General features: G+C 39.0%; 1 protein-coding gene across 2 annotated transcripts in view; it reads left to right on the forward strand.

Annotated features, from left to right (window-relative positions):
- Nucleotides 1–21,741, forward strand: part of LRP2 (LDL receptor related protein 2) — a 186,145-nt gene that overhangs the window by 11,732 nt on the left and 152,672 nt on the right. For both annotated transcript variants that reach the window (XM_030580404.1, XM_030580405.1), the window contains exons 2-4: nt 11,882–11,989; nt 13,973–14,095; nt 17,305–17,421. In XM_030580404.1, the coding sequence (XP_030436264.1) occupies nt 11,882–11,989; nt 13,973–14,095; nt 17,305–17,421 (348 nt within the window). The remainder of the gene's footprint in view (nt 1–11,881; nt 11,990–13,972; nt 14,096–17,304; nt 17,422–21,741) is intronic.

A 21,741-nucleotide genomic window follows, 5' to 3' on the forward strand; every position in this document is an offset into this window, starting at 1 on the left:
GTCTGCGGGAGGTCCACTGGAGCTGCGGGAGCAGCGGACCGTCAGCAGAAACGCCTGCGGCAGGTCCACTGGAGCTGCCTGCCGCCCTCCCAGCAACCGGCAAAGCGCCCCCCACGGTGTGCCGCCCCAAGCACGTGCTTTGCGTGCTGTGGCCTGGAGCCGGCCCTGTGTGCTGTGTGGAGAGAAGTATCTTTTGCTATGTGAACTTACAACTTGCATTTAACTAACACCTAAAATTATTTTTTCTTGCATGGAAGAAATTCTGAGAATATTCCCCAATAAAGTTGGGTCGATACAGGCATTTTTTTTCAAAGTAATATATGTTATATGTCTTCTTAAATATAGCAATGAAATATATAATGGATTTTAAAAAGTGAGTTGTTTAAGATTCAGTCTTGCCTAGTGCATTAGGAAATCGTCATTTCGGGCTGATACCTGGAGCTGCCAGGACTTATCACTTCTTAGGATAGATAACTTAATTGCATCCAATTTAATTAAATCTGGCAGTGGCATGAGATTTAATTTTGAGAGCAAGCAGCTGATTGGATAGGAAGTTTATTAAAAGTACCTAAAAACCATTCAACTAAAAGTGGCTTGCTGAGAGGATGGTTTTGTAGCTTGAAACTGCATTTATCAGAATTTCCCAGTGGTGTATACTATACATGACGTGTCAGAATTATCTGAGCATGGGTTTTGTCATTGTTTCCCACATGCTATACAGTTGTAAATACTTCCAATTCGGGGAGGTTTTCCCACTTGGTCCCCCATTGCCCAATTGTTATTCTGTAGCAGCCTTGGGGCTATTAGCCAGTTTCATTCTTATGAAAATGCTTGGGATGCTTCTTTTTGTGAGTAGTTAAGGGTGCCTTTTACTTTCTTCCAGTTTGCTTGTTCTTCTTCCTCCTCGTGTAATTTGGTCAAATAGAATAGATATTTGCATATTTAATGTGTTTCACAACAAAGAGATTTTGAACAGCAATAGTAGAGCTCAGCAGAGTGTGCTTCGCTAGAGATCCACAGTGTGTGCTTCACTTATCCAGCTAATACAATCACAGCTGATTTATATGGATTAAGATACCAAATGTGAAAGCAACTGGTTAATATTATCCAATTTAGTGCAGAATATGTTCTTTCCGTAAAGTGTATCTGAAACCATTGACATTTTGTAAAGGCTAGTAGTTATTACCGAAAATTCGGACTCTCTAAAGTTAATCACGAAATAAATTTTGTAAAATAAGAGTACAACTAATTTTATACTGGACAGCTTTATAAGTACTTTTAATAAACATTTGTAATAAAAGAAAGAATTTGTGAAGATAGATTCATGACAGGTTCTCTATGGTTTGATCCTCTTTTTGTTGAAGAATAGGGGGAACTTCCTTCGATGGATGCAGGCTCATGTCTTATATGGTTAAGGGATGTGTACTTTAGAAGTAATGAGAAACTTTACCTTTTAGGTCATCTACCTATTACATTAATCCCACATTAATAAAGATTATTTCTTATTTCTGCTCTCTTAAAGGATGAGGGTGATACAGATGTGCTGGGTTTTTTTTTTTTTTAGTTCATTGGTAGAAACAAGCAGTGGATTTTTAAAGAAAAATTCGTCATGACACTTTTAAAATGAATATAGAAGTGTAGTTAGATCAAAATGAAGATAAGAATATGAACACATGCATAATATATGATTTATTTTTAATTGTTAGAGAGCTTTTTTCACATTTAGGATTGGTGTTGCTGATTAAGCATGACCTACATTTATAAAAATATCTTAATTTTTCAGTATTATTGGAATCAGTGATAAATAATATCCAGGTAGCATAACACTTTATTCAAACTCATGAACCTTATTTACAAGTTGGATTGTTTTGGAAGTTGATCTCTCAATGCTTAAATGGTTCATTTATGACTTGTCTGAAAACCAAGAGCTTGTTCCCCCTATTATTAGTTCAAATTCATATATTTGCATTTGTAGAATTTTTCAGTTAAAAGAGCTAAGTGAAGTTATAGAGGATGAGGATTATGAATATCTTGAATGTTGCTAGGAGGCATTTACAGTGTCATTCCTTTGAACTTCATGTCTGCAGGAGAGTTGAACCCTTTTTTCTTTGCAGGAAAGCTTTTCTGCTTAGTTTCAGTAGATTAAAATTCTGAATTTCTTTAATTCTAGGATTTATGTAAAGGCATTCTCAGAAATGAACCCATAGCCTCCTCTTTATGACTATTAAAATAACTGGAAAATAAAAAGGTTATAGTTTGACATACATAGAATGACTATATTCTAATTGTTAGAAGAGTTTGCATGAATGTTATTAAGATGACATTTGGTACTGAAGTTTTCCTTTCACATAGATACAATAAGTGTGTGTTGTGTATATTCTCATTTCAGATTTAGTTGCTATGTATGGTTGGGGTGCATGTGCACACACAGATCCAAATGCACAATACTTTTTGGAATCCAGCAGTTAGTAATGCAGAATATACCTCAATCCTCTACTGGTGTATATTGGCCATGCTCCACTGACTTCAATGGAGCTATGCTGATTTACACCAACAGAGGTTTTTGTCCCCTACTGCCTTGATAGAAATCCTTTTTTTGTACTGAGACACAGTACTTTTTGCTAACCTGTTTCAGTAGAGGAAATGATACAATCTGACATCGTCCTCTCTGAAACACTGCTTCTGAATTTACCATGCATGATGTACACTTTTGTTTTTGTATGCGCAAGATACATTGCATTAAACATCCGAGTAAAGTGAGAATTAACAAAAATAGGATCCTGGGGTCCCTTCTGAGTGTATAGACACATTCAGTGAAACTCCTTATGGAAACCCTGGCAGGGGGAAAGCATAGGTGTAGTTTACTTCTATAATTTTTTTTTTGAGGGGGGGGGAGTTCTAGTCAGGCCAATGGGGCTTCTTGTGGGGGGGAGGGGGACGCAAATTATGCGCTTGGCTGTGGCTTTCAGTTTGGTGGGGATCATGTCCCCTGCCTCACCCACAAGCTATGTCCATTGGGGAAAGGACAGGATTTGTCCCTCTCAAAGGGGCAGGGCAGCTGATTGTATAAAATCAAAACAGGTATCACACAGAGATATCTGAGATGGAGCAGTCTCTGCATAGCCAGGTGGGCTCATGGAAAGAAATGTACAAATAAGAGGGAAAACAAATTTCCCCCTCCTATTATCCTCCTTCCCCCTTGCTTCCCCTCCCCACAAATATCCACAGCTGATATCAGATTTAGTAATATCAAACCAAATTATCTGACTTATTTGTGCGGAATCACCACAGTTTTTCTGGGAGGGAGACGGGCAAGAAATGACATTTTCTGCAATTTGGCAAGATATAAAAAAGCCTTCACCGTTGGCTTTCTGCTTAATTTTGGGAAAGTCCCACAATTAAGATTGGGTAGCTAGACATCCAACCCAAGGTAGGTAGGGTTAGTGGAGAATTGGACCCTTTGCTTTTCAAGTTAAATCTTTCTTTTCCAAGCATATAGTATATGACCTCTGTCGCAGAAGTCTGAGTTATTTCTGAAGTGTCCAAATCTTGCTTTGCCTTCAGATCATATTGTATAGCTTTATTCCACAACTACAGTCTTCCTTATTTTCCTAATTCTGTAGTATTCAAGTCGCAAATGGAAAAGAGAATGTAACAAGTGCAACACATTCCCCACATTTGCTGGAAAAGAGAGTGCATGTGTGTTTCCCATGCTATATAATCAATAAGGAGCTGATTTCCGAGGTGTAAATGCAAAATTGAGCACTCTGAGACATCATGTGGCTTTTTTTAATAAGGGTTTGTGATCCATGTGCAGATAGATTCCAGTCACTATATATTTAGGCATTTTGCTATTTTTACAGATATATAACTAATTATCCAAATACAATTTCATGAATGCTGGAAATACTCATTTTAATTTACTCTGTCAGAACACTGTGTACAAGAGAGCAAAACAGAATGGAAATTGCTTAGGCCAAATGTCACGTGGAATGTTTTGCAGTGTTCTGAAAGTCAGGTTGTACTTTTTCTGGAACGGCCCAAGTGCCTTAACAGAATGAGAAAGTCATGTTGTGATATGTCATTCGCTTCACTGAGCCCTATATAACCCTAATTTCACTTAGTTACAGTACATATTGGTCGGGCATATAACATTCCTAGACTGGCTATAATTTGGGAATGAGCCAGTGAGAGACAATATGTGTGAAACCAAGCCCCCCTCCTCCCTTCAGAGAAACCCATGAGAGGGGGCAATATGGTAGGAAAACTCAGCAAAGGGAACCTTGCAGAGTTGTCTTCAAATAGATGGGGTACAGGTTGAGTTTACCGTGCTTCCTAGCAAAGGCAAAGGAGTTTCTGCCCCCAGAATCCACATATTTCCCCACTATCTACATAGACTTCTGGATGGAAACCTCTGTTCATTCCATTGGGACAAACACCACCCATCAATTTGGGGCAAACTCTTCAAAGCTTCCCTGGATGAGTTTTTCTTTCACCTGGTTTATTTCTGGACTTTCTGCGGGATAGGTTTATTCTCCCTGCATGGGGGGCTGGTCCTCCAAGTCCCCACTGCTGCCTACCCATGTGTGCGGCTGCCCAAGGCCCCTCTCTCATCCCCGTGTGCGGGGTTGCCCGATTCCCTCTCCCGCCTGCACGCAGGGCGGAGCAGCAGGTCTGAGCCGCTCTCCCTCTCTCCAGTGTAGGGCTGATGTTGCCACTCGCGCTCCCCCATATAGTCCTCTATGCCTGCTAGGGGCCTCACCCCACTTTTTAAAACAAAACTGGGCTTTTGTCCCACTTGCTTTTGCCATCTGATGATCAGTTGGCAAGAGCAAACAGGACAAATGCCCAGTTTTGTCAAAAAAAGTTGGGATGGCCGGGACAGGGCCTAAAAAAGAGATTGTCCTAGCCAAAATGGGACATATGGTCACCCTACGTATCCTGTTTGTAATTCTATCATTTACAAGTTACATATACCAGCAGTGCTGAATACTTGACTCATGTATACTATCACTTAGTGTAGAGAATGCCTTTTAGGGAAGTGAAAGACATAACACAACATGCGTGTGGCATTCCTTAGTTGTTGATCTTGGAGAGTGGGGAATTGAAGGCACAACACCTTCTATAGATTGTAAGCTCTTTGGAGCAAGGACCATTTTTGTTCTCTTTTTGTACAGCGCCTACCACAATGGGTTGCTAGTCCATGATTGGAGTTAGGGTGACCAGACAGCAAGTGTGAAAAATCGGGACGGAGGTGAGGGGTAATAGGATCCTAGATGAGAATTGACGCAAAAATCAGGACTGTCCCTATAAAATTGGGACATCTGGTCACCCTAATTGCAGCCCCTAGGTGCAATACTACTATTGCTCTACTTAGAAGCCCCCATACCCTCGTTTCATAGCTCCGGCTTCCAATCAGCACAGCTCCCTGGTCTACATACTCCCTGGGATACTCCCTTAAAGGAAAACCTAACCCACAGCCTAATCTGTATGTGCAAATCTGCCAGAAGAGAGAGCACCTAAAGATTCTTCTACAATGATACTCTCATTACTTAATTAATTTGTTTAAATCACTAATCCAGCACTGTAAAATAAATGGCAGTTTCCAGATATTCAGACTAGAAAGACATATTTCCTGCCCCAAAGAGCTTGCTGTCCAAAGGTAATCTGTACCACATGCCTTTTAATAACAAGGCACAATAACATGGCTGAAGAGTATTTTGTTTCAACATGATTTTTTGTTGGAATAATTTGCCTTTAATACCGATACATTATTTGATAGAGTATTAATTTTGTATAGATTTATTGTTGCATTGAAATATCAATTTAATGTATAAATGTGGAATTTAACAGCATAATTTTGCCAGGTACCACTTTCTCATTATGAGCTATTTGCTCCTTCTGCATGTTTCTTATAACTTTAATTGGCAACACAATACTAATATTTAGCATCATATAGCACGTAACACACTGTAATGAATCGTCATCAACCTTTATATATTTTACAAATGGAGACTATAGCAGGGTGTCCGCGCTCTTTAAAGTTAGGTGAGGGATCCTCCTGGGCCAGTATTACCCCATTCCAGTAGCCCTGACAACTGAACAGGGGATGTGGTCATGGAGGGGGACATCACTCATACTGCTGACTGCTTACGGCCAGAGACTGGTGGTCTGTGAGCAGGATGGGCTGGAACATCCCTCATTCCCTCACTACAGAGGGAATCTTGTCCATGGTTTAGGACAGTCCCCTTCCAATCCTTCCTTGAGAATCATGAGAACAGGATTTCTTGGGAACTGTTGTCCCCTGAGCTGTCATAACAGTAGTCCTAGGCTGGGCTAAGCATGCTAGCACTTGAGAGGCCTATATAAATAGCATTTTTCGAGCAATCAAGATTGTTAGGTTGGCAGGGAGATGCAACCTCATTAGGAAATTAGACCTAGAATCTGCCAGTTTACTATTACTAGTACACCAAATAATTTAAAATAAACTAAGGTTTAAATTTACATGATTTTTTTTAAATAGGAGTGTCTTAAGTATTTAATAATCATCAGTTTTCTTTTTGTGGAGAAAAAGCAGTCTCATGTCATGCTAGAAAGCTTGCATCAGTATGTGATCTGTGAGTGGGTTCTTGTGGTGGAAGAAAAGCAAGCAAAGGGTCTTAGCTGATTTATGCTTCTTTTCTTTTCTTTTCTTTTCTTTTCTTTTCTTTTCTTTTCTTTTCTTTCTTGGAATTCATATGGAGTTTTCCTTGTTCCTTTATTATGTGAGAGAAGATGAATAAAAGTGCCTAGTCTACCTCATTGAATACAAACTCTACGGCTTCAGGTCCAGATTAGCTCCTATGGGTATGGCTACACTTGAAACTTCAAAGCGCTGCTGTGGGAGTGCTGCCACGGCATCGCTTTGAAGTGCTAGTGTGGTCACAGCACCAGCGCTAGGAGAGAGCTCTCCCAGCGCTGCATGTACTCCACCTCCTCATGGGGTTTAGCTTGCAGCACGGGGAGCTCTCCCAGTGCTGCGGCACGGTTTACACTGGCACTTTACAGCGCTGTATCTTGCAGCGCTCAGGGGGGTATTTTTTTCACACCGCTCAGTGAGAAAGTTGCAGCGCTGTAAAGCGCCAGTGTAGCCAAGGCCTAAGTCTTTCTTGTAAGACAGCATTTTGGTTACCTCTCTGGACAGCTTTTTCCAAATTTCTGTTTAGTGTGTTTGGGCCTGAACGTAAAGGGTTTGAATATAGACTTTAGATTTCAATCTAAATATTTATCCAAATATATATTAGGATTGAGTATGAATCAAATGTGGATATGGATCAAATATAGCATAGGAATAGGAAAGTCCTAACAAACTGCCTTTATGCTGAAAATCTATAAAGGACTGGAACCTACAAATTAAAGATAGCTTCCACCTTCCAAAACCTCTGTGCTGAAAGGGCTTTGTACTACCCCCACCCGCTGCCACTTGGCAGAGTTCCACATGGCCTGGTGTGGCATTGGATAGTGTCTATTAGCTGGTGAATGGAGCTTTAATGCTATTCCCAGGGAGGGTCATTGGGTCTGTATTTAGCATCAGCTTCATTTTGACACTTAAACCCCATGCAGTCAATGGGCCAAATTCTCTATCCGTTTCACCAGTGTAAATCTAGAATAACTCCATTAAAGACAAGGGGGGTTACTCCAGATTTACACTGACGTAAATGAAAATTTTGCCCTAAATTGTTTTGGGGAGTATAAACAATTGCATTAAATAATACAGCTATTCAGGCATGCTATCGTGGTAGTGTAATGCTTGATATTCTATATTTGTTTTGATACCAAATATAGTTATATTTTTAATATTGAATTAAAGGCCAGGATCACTATGCCGTGGTTATAAGTATTTTGCTTGGTTCATAATTTGCCCCCAAATCTTTTGCTCCTCACAGGATCACTCTGTGATGCTTTAGTCTAATAGAAAGTCATAGTCTTGCATAATCTTATGTACAAGTAGCTTACTTTGTGCCATGGAAATTGGCCTTCTCTGTTTTGACCTAAGTGGATTGTGAATCCCAGACATCTTTACTCAGGAGACTATTACAAGAGAATCCCAGACACAGACAGCTACAGAAGGTGCAGCAGCAGTTGTAGCTTAAGGACCAGAGACATAAAGTCTAGCAGAAGTCTCAGGAACAGTACTCTCTCTGTATATTTCCCAAGGGATAAATTTTAAGCTGTGGGCTGGATTCTTCAGTGCAATATTGCTTTATAATAAAGTGGATGTGGAAGCTTTGTTTTTTCCAGTTGCTTTCTTGAATCCCTAAAAACTGAAACAGGCATTCGTCAATTTTTGAAAAGTCAGAATCCATACTATTTCAAAAAACAACCACCTTGGATTCTGCTTTGCATGGGTTCTTCTGGGATTCACAAAATCTTACCATCTGTCTTTTTGGTCTGTATTTGATTGATAGTTTCATCACAGTTCCATGGGTAAAAAAATATAATCAAATTAAAGCAAGGAAAAATAATTCTCTGGATTTTAAACTTCAAAAGTCACCTAGCCATTTCATCTTAGCAAATATGAAGCAAGATAATAAAGACTAAGTAAGTATTATTTCCTGCAGGAATCTTGCTAACTGGGTTCTGTTTGCCTGAGAGAAGTGTCTGGCTTTATCAGCATCTGCCATGGTAAATCAGAATTTGTACTGAAATTAGCTCATTAGTATTCATTTTTGGCAGTCGTGGTCTAATTTATGAACTGCCTTACCATTTTAAAAAGGGCACTTACTAAAAAGAAATTCTTTGATGCAATAGGGTGTCAGTAGTTACTAACCCCTCAGTTTAAGTTTAAGTTAACTTAAACAATGTCAGTTAACAAGAGCACACCTCTTACCTTCTCACATCTCCCTCCTGATGTAGAGCAACAGATTCTGCATCCATGAGCGGCATAGCACTTACTAATGTTGGCTTTGATGGACTACTCATGTGAGTAAGTGCTATTCGTTGTGAGTAATGGTTCCAGAATATGTCCCCAAATTAATACTTGGTTTAACAAGGGTAACTGCCTCTTACATCAGTTCAGCCCTTGAACACAAACTATTATAAAGCCTTCAGAAGCTGGTTTTAGTAGATGGTCAGTTTCTATTTTGTATCAAGGGGCATGTTTCTATGGGTTGTCACTTGGAGTTATTTCTGAAATTATTTGTATTGATTTAATCAGTCATTTTACTGTTAATTTTTTTTTGGATGGTGGACATTTCTAGCAATGGATACAATAATTGTGTGTACTCTGCATACTTCCTCCTTTTGATGGCCAGAATTTCTTTTGATCACAGTTTAAAAAACAACAACATACTTTTTAAAACCTTGGTGAGAAATGTCTTTGAACCTGCAGATGACTGTTACCTCTTTATTACTGTAATTTATTTTCAGCCAGATCCTTCTGCCTTTTTATTAAATAAACAATCATTTTGTACTATCTAATGTACTAGTACATTTTTACTAAGAGGATGCAAAGCAATGATATGTGAATCATCAGTTTGTTTTGCTTTTTTGAAAAGTTATTTCAGAACCCTAGCCTTCAAGGAGAAATAAGCGAGCATGGAAGATTACATTTGAAAAGACTAATACCATAATTAAATGAATTATAATAGGTCTGCTGATGAATTGTATAAATGGGCATTGGTACAGCACTTACTGTATGTAGTTCTGAGTGACTTGAACTATAATTTTTAAAAGTATTACAGAGTGTAAAAGAACTGGTTGGTTTGCAAATACTCTATTAACATTCAGTTACAGTTTTTTATAGTGTATGAAGACTGCTGTATTTATAATGCTTTCCAAAAAGTGTAACCAGTGTTATCTCATTTTATGTCACCGTACGGATATGTTTAATAACTTAGTAGAAAGGCAAAAGAAAATATTAGTATTATAGACAATGCTTAACATTTACTGGTTAATTATTTGAAACGAATGATATAATATACAGTGAAATTATATCCCATGCTGTTTGTTTTTAAGCATATACTTTTCCCATTTAGAAACCTGCAACTCTTTGCATGTTGATTAAACTCTATATTGTAATTCCTTTTTCAGTCAGGTGCAGTTAGGATTCTTGTGTACTTGGATGCTACTGATGCAGTAAATGTAGAAACAGATTGTTTTACTTCCAATAATAGTTCTAATTGATACATTGTTTAATATATGCTGTGTTTAACAATTAAACTTTAAAAAGGCCCTAAAAATCTCAAATTGAAATGTTGTTTTGTAGGGCAGAATTTAGTGAGAGGGTCTGGGATTCCAGGATGAACTTGTACATTCTTTCAGGGCATTTTTGCAAGGGAGGTTGTTGTGTTTTAAAGGTAGTTGATAAGAGACCTGCACCACCAACCCCAGACCTGCACCACCAACCACCATCATACATTAGTCTATAGAAGGTATTTGGGTGTACATACTCCTGTACCACTCGGTACCACCATTCATCCGAGTGCAGTTTTTGACCATTTGCAGGATACATTATAAATCAGGATGTCACTACCAGACAATCAGATTTCAACATTCCTTGCATAAAGTAGCTTGCTTATATCCCTTAAGAATACATCACTTAACTGTGCTTATGTGACCATGTTGGTATGTCTGGTTTTACATGAAAGTTAGGGTAACACATTGTTTATTTATGTCATTGTGAATTCAAGAGTAGGTGTACAGACACTGTGCTTTATATTTACTAAAGTTATCTCCTTTGGAAAAGTCACTTGGAATAATTGAATGGTAATTTCATCACTTGATTATTAATTAAAGCAGGAAATTGCTTTTTCTTAGTTGTTCTAAGAGTTGATCTTTGCTACTAACTCTGTTCTTTCAGTATTCCTTGCTTCAGGGTGCTGACTGAGGCTATGTGAAACAGAACTTTGTAAACCTAATTATGAGTTACAACTTCTTAGTTTTGGGGACCAGAAAATTGGCTAAATTTTCACCTTCTCTTCCCTATGACTTTGATCATGTTTCCCCTATTGGCTATCAACAGTGTATTTCATTCTCTTGTGGCATCAAGGGACTTCACTGGGCGTGTTTGGTAACGACCTGATCCTGCTGTCCTTACACATGGGAGCAGGAACCGTCTGATCAGGTCCTCAATCCACAGACATAGCAAATAGAGTGGTGGCTTTTAGAGTTTGATTGACAGCAGGTCAGATTTTCATCAGTCAGAAAGTTTTAAAGCTCAGATTCTTGTTTTAAAAAAAGCTACTAAGATGTTAATTGGAGATATATTTCCCTGTAAAAAATCTGTATCCATGTTTTGAAACCAGATACCAGTACAGGGCTGGCAAAATGAGATTTCCACTGCAGCTAAATGGATTAACTCTGAGGTTTTTTTTTATTTCTTAAATATTTAGGAACTACAAGGTGGTGGGGGTAGAGGTGGAGGTGAGGAGCCTAATTTTTAGTCTCCAGAAATGATGTTGAAAACCATTTTCCTCCTTCATTTAAGTCTGTATAATCTGAGTCCATGAAATGAAAATGGACATTTTTTGTCTTAATAGGCTTCCATACCTGGCAAACCTTTTCTTGGCTTTTTTTCTTTCACCTCTTTGTTTGACTTAAACTAGACTATTGAAGGAGACTATAGAACAGGCTAGACAGGAACAGCCTTCTATATTAAGAGTTATTACACTTGAATGTTGGGTCAAATTCTGCTCTCTCTTACATCAGGGCAACCTACTGAAGTTCAGTGGGCTTGCATGGGTGTAACCGAGTGTGGAATTTGGCCCACTGTTTCATCTGAAAAAGTGTGTTTAAAATGATTGTTCTCAATGTGTCCCTGAATTGTTGATGGGAACAATCTCCCATATCTGTTCTGATGTGATGCTATAACCAAGCTTCTTGGTTTGCTGTTTGGTTGCAGGGTGTGAGAGTGGGCAGTTCCGCTGTGGAAATGGCCGTTGTATTCCTGCAGACTGGAGATGCGATGGAGCAAGGGACTGTTCAGACGATACGGATGAAGCTGGTTGTCGTAAGTGGAATATTCAGTGCGTTAATAATTCGAAGCATTTTCACTTTTTTACAATATTTAGAATTCTCAGCTAGCACGATGCTCATGGTGCACCATGCCTGTTAATTCTTAGCGAGAGAGAGAGAACAAAGATGGTGTAAAACTCCTGGTTTGGAGGGAAATGGCTTTGGAATCTAATTGAGACTCATTTTTCTTGAGTTCCGTTGTACCGGTTCTATGGATATTAGAATATTGCCAAATTTCCAACTCACCCTTAGAAAGAGATCCAGATCACATGCTGCACTTCCCTCCAATATCCATGGCCTATGTCTAATAAGGACATCTCTTCTGATGTCTGTGCACTCTAAGCATTCGTAGATGACTAATTGGTATTACTGCAGTGAACCTGAATGGTGTGCACATACAGACACCAGTCTTCAGCATGGATACAACCTTTCGTATTCATGGCCACCCCTGTTCACAAGAGGGCATCGTACACATTTAATTTGTTCACTGTATCATGTATGATAAAAGGTTATGTGGCTCTTGACGGATTTCAGTTGAATCATTATGGAGATTTTTGAAATGTGTATCTATTAAAAATGTTACAAACAGGAAGAAACGGTTTCCCATTTTCAGAAACCCTTCTGTGTTTTGCCATCTGCCAGCACTCTCTTAGGTTTTGGAACCCTTTGTGGCAGTTAGCCTATGCTACAGTTAGGCCAGGTTTTGTCCTTGAGTTGATTTGGAGTGAAAAGGCTAATTTACATTGTTTCTTCCCACATTGGATTGGCTCGTCTCAGCTTGAGACCTGCAGTAATTGGGGGTAGTTCCTGCAGCCAGACTGGCTGATTTTCTGATTAATAAGTCAGCCAAGTGCAAAGCCAAGGGTGTTTTGGATGAAGAATATCTTGCATTAGAAGTAACTGCCATTCTGAGTCAACTGGCCATGTCACTGAGATATTTAAGTCTGAATTATTTCCTCTGAGACATTAGCCATGGTGCTATTGAACAAACTACTGAGCAAAACTTCCATTAACATCAGTCGGACCAGAATCACACTCCTAATGTATTTGCTTAAATAAGTGAAGTTGTTTTTGTCTTCATCTTCTTACATATGGACATAAAAATAAAAGATGGGTGTGTGTGTGAAAATGAATTTCAGTTTTGTTTAATTGGCTTATCTTGTTTTTTAATTCTACTTACATAGTATAATAATGATGGGGCCATAGAAGTACCTACACAGATTTTAAATCAACAGAACACAAATATATTTTTAAAATGAAACTCAATATTAATTTTTGTTCCTGAAGCAGGAATCCAAAATAATATTTATGATATGCAGCTAAACCATTTCCTTGCATGTAATTTAATTATGCATTCTTCATCCATGAAGCTGCAATACAGCGTCCCATCACTTCTTTAAATGGCTTCTTTACCTAATTGGGTAATCCCTAAATCTCATCCCATGGGCTCGGGCTGTTGCTGGGTTGGCTTTCAATGCTTGTGAACTGACAGAGTCTGAAGACATGATCTCAGGGAGAAGGGTCATTAAACAGAGAGGCCCTGCACAAATCAAATTGGACGGAGTGTGCTAGTGAGTCACAAGATGAGTATTAACTGGGGCTAGGCAAACTGTTCCAGAGTTAAGTTTAAACGTTTATTTTGTCTCTCTTTGTGCTCACTGTTTTTTTTTCTCCTTTCTCTTTTTTTAATAGCCACCTATAAAGTACTCAAAAGAGCAGGGACAGTAGAATTTAAACTATTCTAATCTCACCCCTGCATCATGAATCCACTAATGAAAATCATGTGCTTAATTTGGAAGAGGCCTCTCCCTTTAGCTCAAAAGTTGTAGGTCTTGTCCAAGTACCGTAATCCCAGGGTAGAACGCCTCATTCCTATTCTTTTGACTATAGGTGTCTCAGGTGTTTAGTTCATGCAGGGGAAGCACCCTCTCCTGAATAAACATTGTGAAATAAGAAATGATTTGCTTGTTTGTACTAGCACAACCTACCTGTGAGGGAAATCAGTTTCAGTGTCAGACCGATGGAGAATGTATTCCACAGTCATGGGTTTGTGATGACGAGGAGGACTGTGAAGATGGCTCAGATGAGCATCAACAATGCCGTAAGTACTTCCGTCCGAACATTATACCAGCATCATGAAAGTGCAAACTATTTGTATGTGAACATATTGATTACATAAAGCTCATGTGCACACACACACACAAATAAACCAGGCTAGTGGAAGCATAGCAACTTTTTATCAGAGTGATCTCTCTAATAAACAGCTGCTGAAAAGGGAGTACACTAAAATAATAATGAAATAAAACATAATAAAATAAAGCTGAATAGGCATTATTTAGATTAATAAAACCTCCAAATCTTGCAATAAAGTAGAAAAATAATTGGCTTTGCAGTTTAAATAAAAAAGAAAAGAAAATGTAAGATGCATATCAGTCACAGAAGAAGTAATAGGGAACTTACTACCAGATTCCAAAAATTGAATAGTGAAGTTACATCATTTTATGAACAGTTATACGCTTCTCAATCACCCTCAGTTAGGAGCCTCTTCATTCATTTTTTACTAAAACTTTTATTCAGCAGGCTCAGAATAAAAAAAAGAAACTATACATTTTTCCCTGGAAAAGGTTTGGAATCTATAAAAGGAAAAATAAGTAAATCTCTAAGTAGAGAAGAGTAATGAAGGGATGTTAAACAAGCCTTTAGAGAGATTCTAATGCTATATCTGGTGAAGCTCTTCAGTAAGATACTAGACAGACATTGCAATTTTACACTCTATTATGAACAGAGCTGTTATCCCTTATATTCAGATCCCCAAAAGTCCTGGCATCTGCTCATAGTCTTATGTTCAATAATCACTTAGATAGCTTAAAGCTAGTACATAAGTCCTGTTAATATTTCAGTTTAAAAGGGAAATATTTTAATGATACTTTCTGTATTAATCATGCATGGATTGGCATTTATGAACAAAAATATTTAATGTTCCCTTTCTTATGCTATAGAAACAAACACAGTGATTTGGCTGCTGCACATTAGACCAAATTTTGCCCTCAGATCATTAGCATTTGGTAGTATGTGGGATGTGGAGTGTCCAAACAATAGCTATAACCCATTTTTGGTATATCATTAGAAAACAAATGACTTCTGATTGAGTGGGATGTGGCTTCTTTACTTTTCTTCTTGTACAGATTGGTTTTGATCCTAAGATTTGCTATTTTATTCAAACTACCTAAATACCTTACAGTTAGTAAGCCAAATTCTGCTCAGTTACACCTGTTAAACCCCACAGACTTCGGTGGATTTTCATGAGTGTAGCTTAGATCAGAATTTGGATCACAGACCAGGCACGTGATCTTAAAACTTCATTTCTGTCTCTGCTGCAGAGGGGAATAAAGCTGGGCTGTCTTTTGCCCCCATTCTCCTTTGCGTATGTTATGCAGCCACTAGTTAGTTATATATCTACTAAGGACAGAGTAGATAATAAGGTCAAAATTCAATGACGGCTTTAAGTCAAGATTTGAACTGGGTCACTGTAACTTGCCTTCGTTCTGTGTGTGCCCATTAATTGGGAGCAGTTTTGAAAATGCCCGTCAATGGTTGCACAGTAAAATCCTGCAGCTTCTGCTTTGGAGCCACCTCTGGGAATATGCATTGATGCTAATTAATTTAAGGCACTTTTGTATTGCTTCTTCCTAGAATGCGTGTGTCAAGGTTCACTCCCCACTTTGAACTTTAGGGTACAGATGTGGGACCCACATGAAAGACCCTCTAAGCTTATTTTTACCAGCTTAGGTTAACGGTACACTGCCACCACCAAGCAAGTTAGCCAAATATTTAAGGAGAGCCACTTGGAAGTCGGCCTTTTCCCAAATATCTTCTAAGTCCCTAACCCCTCTTTTCTGGGCAGGCTTGAGAATGATTTCCACCCAAGTCCCCTACACCCCTTTTCCTGGGTAGACTTGAGAATAATCCTCCCCAAGCCCCTACACTCCTTTCCCTGGGAAGGCTTGAGAATGTATCCTCACTACTTAGTCCTGGTGAACATGGATCCAAACCTTTGGCAGCCGTGGGATCATTTTTAACCAAAAGCCCAGTGTGAAGATTTTTTTTCTTCTCCGAGCTGAAAGGAGAGACAGATCTTATCTCTCTTTGCCTGAAGGCAGAGGTGTTAAGTTTTTTTAACAAAGGTCTTTGTTAAAGGGAGGTTTCAAGCTGTGAGAGCTAGCAAGTAATTAACATTTTGCAAAAGAACTCATAAACAAGAAAAAAGTAATCTAACCATTCCTTCTCTAAATACTCACTACCCTATCGGAGTGGGATGGCTCCTTCTTTCTCTGTCTCCGGCAAAAGCACACACAGCCCAGACAAAAGACTTTTTCCCCCTTTCAGATTTTAAAGTATCTTGTCCCCTTATTGGTCCTTCTGGTCAGGTGTCAGCTAGGTTATGTGAACTTGTTAACCCTTTACAGGTAAAAGAGGAATTAACCCTTAACTGTATGTTTATGACACCGTGAAACTTTTTTGTCCATGAGAGCTATTCTGAAAGGCGCACACAATTGGAATGAAGAGAAGTTTGTTTTACTCTATGTTTTACTTTCTCACTTTTCTAACTGAGTTAGTGCCCTAACAGCAGAGCCCGTGATATGAGCACTAGTGAGGGAAGAAGGCACAGAGTTTCTGTACAAGAGCAGACCAGGATTCCATACAGCACTCTCCAGAGCATGAGGTGGGGGAAACAAGTTAGCGCACCAGCTAAAGGCATCACAGTCACAAGAGAGCATGGTCTACTGACTAAAGGCAAGATCATGCTTCACTTTCCATGCATGTAGGCAATGCGGTAGATAGGCTTGAGATTGCATGCCACTTTGGCCATTCTGAATTATCCTGCAGTAGCTGGCGGAGTGGCTTTGGCCTGCTGTGGCTGGTTCCACTTACTTATTTGGGTAACAGTAGTGTCCTGAGACCTCAGTCAGGACTTGGAAACCTATTGTGTTGGGCAGAGGACAAACCAGCCCCCAGCATGGAGGAAAAATTGGAGATGGGGCCACATGATCCATGACTATCAGATTAAGTGCTTCAAAGCCCTGGCATGGGTTGGAGCAGTGGCTGCACATTAGGAAATGTGTTATAGTTGTGTGGCCTGCCCACTGGTTGACAGGTGACTTTTATTTCTGCCCGAGACACAGAGGTCAAGTAATAAAAGACTGTATATTTCATGAGAGGGACTCAGTAATAAGAAGGGGAAGAGGAGAAGTACTTTGCTGCATGTAGGCCCCTCATTTGGTGAAAATCTAAATTAACTGTTTCTTGCAGCGGGGAGGACATGCTCAAGTCAGCAGTTCACATGTTCAAATGGACAGTGCATCCCGAACGGTTACACGTGTGATCGAGTTAAAGACTGCACTGATGGAACAGATGAGAGAGGCTGCCGTAAGTCTTTTAAATCTTAGCACTAGATCTGGTTTCAGCCCATCTCTCTCTGGCATTTTAATCAATTTGTAAGATTAAGGGGCTTGTTGATGGACAGAAATGACCACAATATGCTTTTTGTTATCAGAATTTCATTGCAGATTCTTTCATGGATTAGAGCTGATGTTCTGATACAGTTTCATTATTGTGGGACTTATTAAGTCCCTACTGCTGCCTTATGGTCAGGGCTTTTTGCTTGCCTGTCTCAGCAATAATAACGTTTTCATTTTAAAAACATCTTTAAAATGTTTTAAAACTTTGGAAAATTTAAAAAAATCTCATTTTGTATAAGAACTTTTATAATCAAACCTTTGCATACCTCTCAGTGGGGATTGTGACAATGTATCTAAAGATGGAATTTGGCCCCAGTATTTCATGTGTCTTATTTTTAACTGCCTGAAAATAATGTAGGGGAAATTCAAGCATTTCTTGTCTTTGTTTTTTTCTTAAGTTGTTTTAATTAAAAGTTACATATTAAGTTTAACTATAAAAGTGGTCAATAGAAAAACTGTAGGAGGTTTTATTTTGTTTTTGCGGATTGTCTATGGTACTTTATGCGAAACTGTATCATATGCTGGGATTATATCAAATATTGTGGTAAGCTTTATAACCATACATACAGAGTGTGTTCCCCAGTGATTATTAGGATGCCTAACAAGGAAAGTACAGCTGAAGGCCCTGATTCCTTAAAGATTTAAGCAGGTACTTAATTTTGTGCAATGTGAGTAGTCCTGTGACTTCAGTGGGACTGCTCAGTGTGTAAAGGTAAGCACATGCAGGGTCAGAATCTAAGTGTTGGCCTGGGGAGAAACCTTGGCCTCACTGAAGTCAATGGGAGTTTTGCTGTTGACGTCAATGGGGACAGGTTTTCACCTCTGATAATTTCATGGAGCATGGGAAAAAAAACATTGTATGCAGCGAGGGTGAAGGTGAAGACAATGGGATGTTGAATAATTATTGTGCATATGAGAGGAGGCAAGCGTGGGAAACATCATAGAAGGGGATGTGGGAGAAAGAGATGATGAATGGGAAAAGGGGACACTGGGAGGGAAGGAGTCAGTATACTCTGGGGCTGAAGGAAGAGACAGTTATACATAGGGAAGTAGAAAGTAAGCATGTATGCGCCACCAGTTGTGTATCAGTAGGGTGATAATGGGAAAGCAATGGGTGCTTTGGAATAAAAAATATTTTTTAAGACAAAAAGAGCATCATTTTAATTTAAATATTATCAAAGATTTACAAATAATGTAACATTCAGTAGAGGGAAAACTTAAGCTATAAACAAATATAAATAACAAAATAAAATGTTCAAAAGTTGGCTCATAAGTTGCACTTGCAAAATTTGCATGCACAACCATTGTGAATGCAAATTTACACAAGCAAATAGCTAATTGCACAGACAGTTGTTACTTAAAAACACAGCGCTTCATTTTGTGTAACCAGATTCCTGTTTACACATGCAAATGTATGATTTGTGCACACAATATGTATGTGTGCAAATTTTTCATGCACAAGCTTGGCCAAATATTTAATGGTCAGTGCCCATCTTGTGTTGCCTAATAGTCAGCGGGAGTTATTTGGGTTGATTAGAGGTCAGAATATTGTGTTTTGCATATATTACTAAGTAAGTAAGTAATATGAACAACTACCCAAGGGACTGCACTGTAGGCCCCCCAAGCAACATTTCCCTGGTCCCAGGGCAAACTCATAACATGGGTGCCCAACTTATTCCACAAAGACATTAATTAATGAAAGAAAAAAATATATTTTATTTTTGAAATGGCAGAGATGGGCCGTATCACTTTAAGCTTTACCTTTCTGATCTTTTTTCAGTAGCAAAATCACAGATGACCTCACTAAAGTCAACTTTTTTTGCAAGTTCACACTTAAGTAACTTAAGCGTTCCTATGCAATAGCAGATCATCTGCAGTTTTTGATGAGTACCAGCTTGCAGAAGACTTCTTTTGGCTTCTGCCAAGGTCATTGGCATTATGCAAAACGTTCATAGGGCTATATACACTGAAAATTAGTTGTAATTTTTTGTTGTAAATCTCATTAAGTAAGATAAGTGGTAGCAGATCAAGTTCTATTCCAAAAGTAGACTGGAAGCCAGTCTCTTAGAATCTTTTCTCTGTTGCTGAAAGTCCTGCGTTTTAGAAGAAATGCAGGGAAACTATGACTGTCAACAGCTTTTCAGATAGACTTCACTAGCTTTTGCGTTGGTTCGATATTCGGAGCACCAGATAGAACAATTTTTTGATAAAGAGAATCTGTAATGTGTTTAGGCCACAATACTGGATCTTGTAAAAAGCATGACTTAGTAAGTAGTGTAGCATTTCTCTCTCTTGCTTCTTGCAAATCTTCCTCTAAGTCTGGTGGTAATATTACTTGACTATCTTTGAAAGTCATTAGATTGGAATCACATGATTCATCTGGCTCCTTTTCTTCGGTTTCCACAGTCTTTATATTGAAATCATTGTCACCTTGTGGTTTTTGTTTATCCAGTATCTTAGTTTGTGCATTGTTTTGAGCCAGGCTGTTGAGAGGCCTTGTCTATCTGGAAAAATTAGAGGATTGACTGGGGTCCTTTGGCTTCTTTTCTTTCTCTTTCTTTAAGCTCTTGACGTTTCTGGCTGCCTGATTTGTATTGGTAGCCAAACATGGAGCACATACTAATGATACACAAGTGACAGATGCTCTCTAGGCACCCTGGAGATACTGTCCCTGGGATATGGTCTCAGCCATCTAGGTACCCTTGAGGACTCGTTCACTGTTTGGAATGTTGCTTCTGTTTTAACATTGCTTCTGATTGGCTCAGGTAAATCTTGCTAGATCACGTGAGATCTGGACACCGCATAGATGTATAGGCACAAACATACTCACCGAGATGTATAACATTTAATCAAACTCAAACATCCACAGTTCAGCCAGAAATTTGTTCTCATGGCTTTCTGGCTGCATCCGTCATTGGACCAGACTCTGGTAAAGTGTACCCATTTTCCCCCTTTACTTGGGGCTTGCTGCTTTGGAATAGCTAGTAGCTGGGAGCTGGAGAAAGTGGAGGCTGCTATGGTCACTTGTGCTTCTTCTCTAATTTTAGTTTCATTCTTTGAGGACATCTTAGTGTTGGATTCCTCCTGCTTGAACTCTGGACTATACAGAGTGTCTCATGGCAGAGAAGAGACAGAACTGTCATTATGAGTATAAAGAGGATTTTTCATTGTGCCTGCTGGACACAGAGAGATCCTATGGCTTTTCCAGTCTATCTCCCACACCCACTGAGTTAAAATAGCTGTGGACTGCCTAGTGACACCACACAGGGTCAAGTCCTGGCCTGGAGTTCACAGTCATGGAAGAGACTACTGAGTGAACTACAGAATAGAGGCCTCATTTTTCAAGGGGATGTCATTTGTGCCTAACACTTACTTAAAATAGTGCATCTCGGCATGCTTGCTGATAGCGTTAGTAATAATAAAAAGCTACGCTCATAGATCATGAAGCAGGTGCCAGTGTTTACAGTGTTGCTAGCAAGAAGACAGCAGTGAACTACAAAATACACTCTCAGGAAACAGATTTGGAAAAAAAGAAGAACATTGGATACTGGGTCATTAATAGAGGAACAAGAAATAAAAAGTCACGAATTGCTTTATTTACACAAAAAAGGCCGGTGTACATGCTATATAAAAGAAAACCAGCATATTACATTCTCAGCCAACAGCCTGTGCCTTTTATCCCTTACTTACAAATGGCTAAAAATGAGTGCTGTCTGTAAAATAAAAAGTGATTTAGAAGCAAAGGGTACTCTGGAATAAAAGGCAGCCCGGACAGCCAGCTTGGAGCTGTTCCACATGATAGACCTCCAGCCGACTCTAAAGTCACCAGCACAAATGCCTGAAGAATCTGCCAAGGATCCAGGAACAGATGCCACTGCTGGACAAATATTTTACACAGCTTGGCATTTGTGTCCTGTAAAAGCTTAGGAGAAAAGAGCTGGTGTTTAGCAAATGTTCAGAATATTTTTTGGGAAAAACAGTTTTCCTGAAAATGAAGTATTGTTAAAAATTAACATTCCTGTGAAGTGAAAAACTTAATGGTGACACTTTGTATTTACACAGCACCTTTTATTCAAGGATCTCAAAGCACTTTATAAACAATAATTAGCCTCCCAAACTCCTTGTAAAATAGATGATCATAGAATCGTAGGACTGGAAGGGACCTCGAGAGCTCATTTAATCCAGTCCCCTGCACTCAGGGCAAGACTAAGTATTATCTAGACCATCC

Source organism: Gopherus evgoodei, chromosome 11 (genome assembly GCF_007399415.2).
Source record: "Gopherus evgoodei ecotype Sinaloan lineage chromosome 11, rGopEvg1_v1.p, whole genome shotgun sequence".
Classification (NCBI taxonomy): domain Eukaryota; kingdom Metazoa; phylum Chordata; order Testudines; family Testudinidae; genus Gopherus; species Gopherus evgoodei.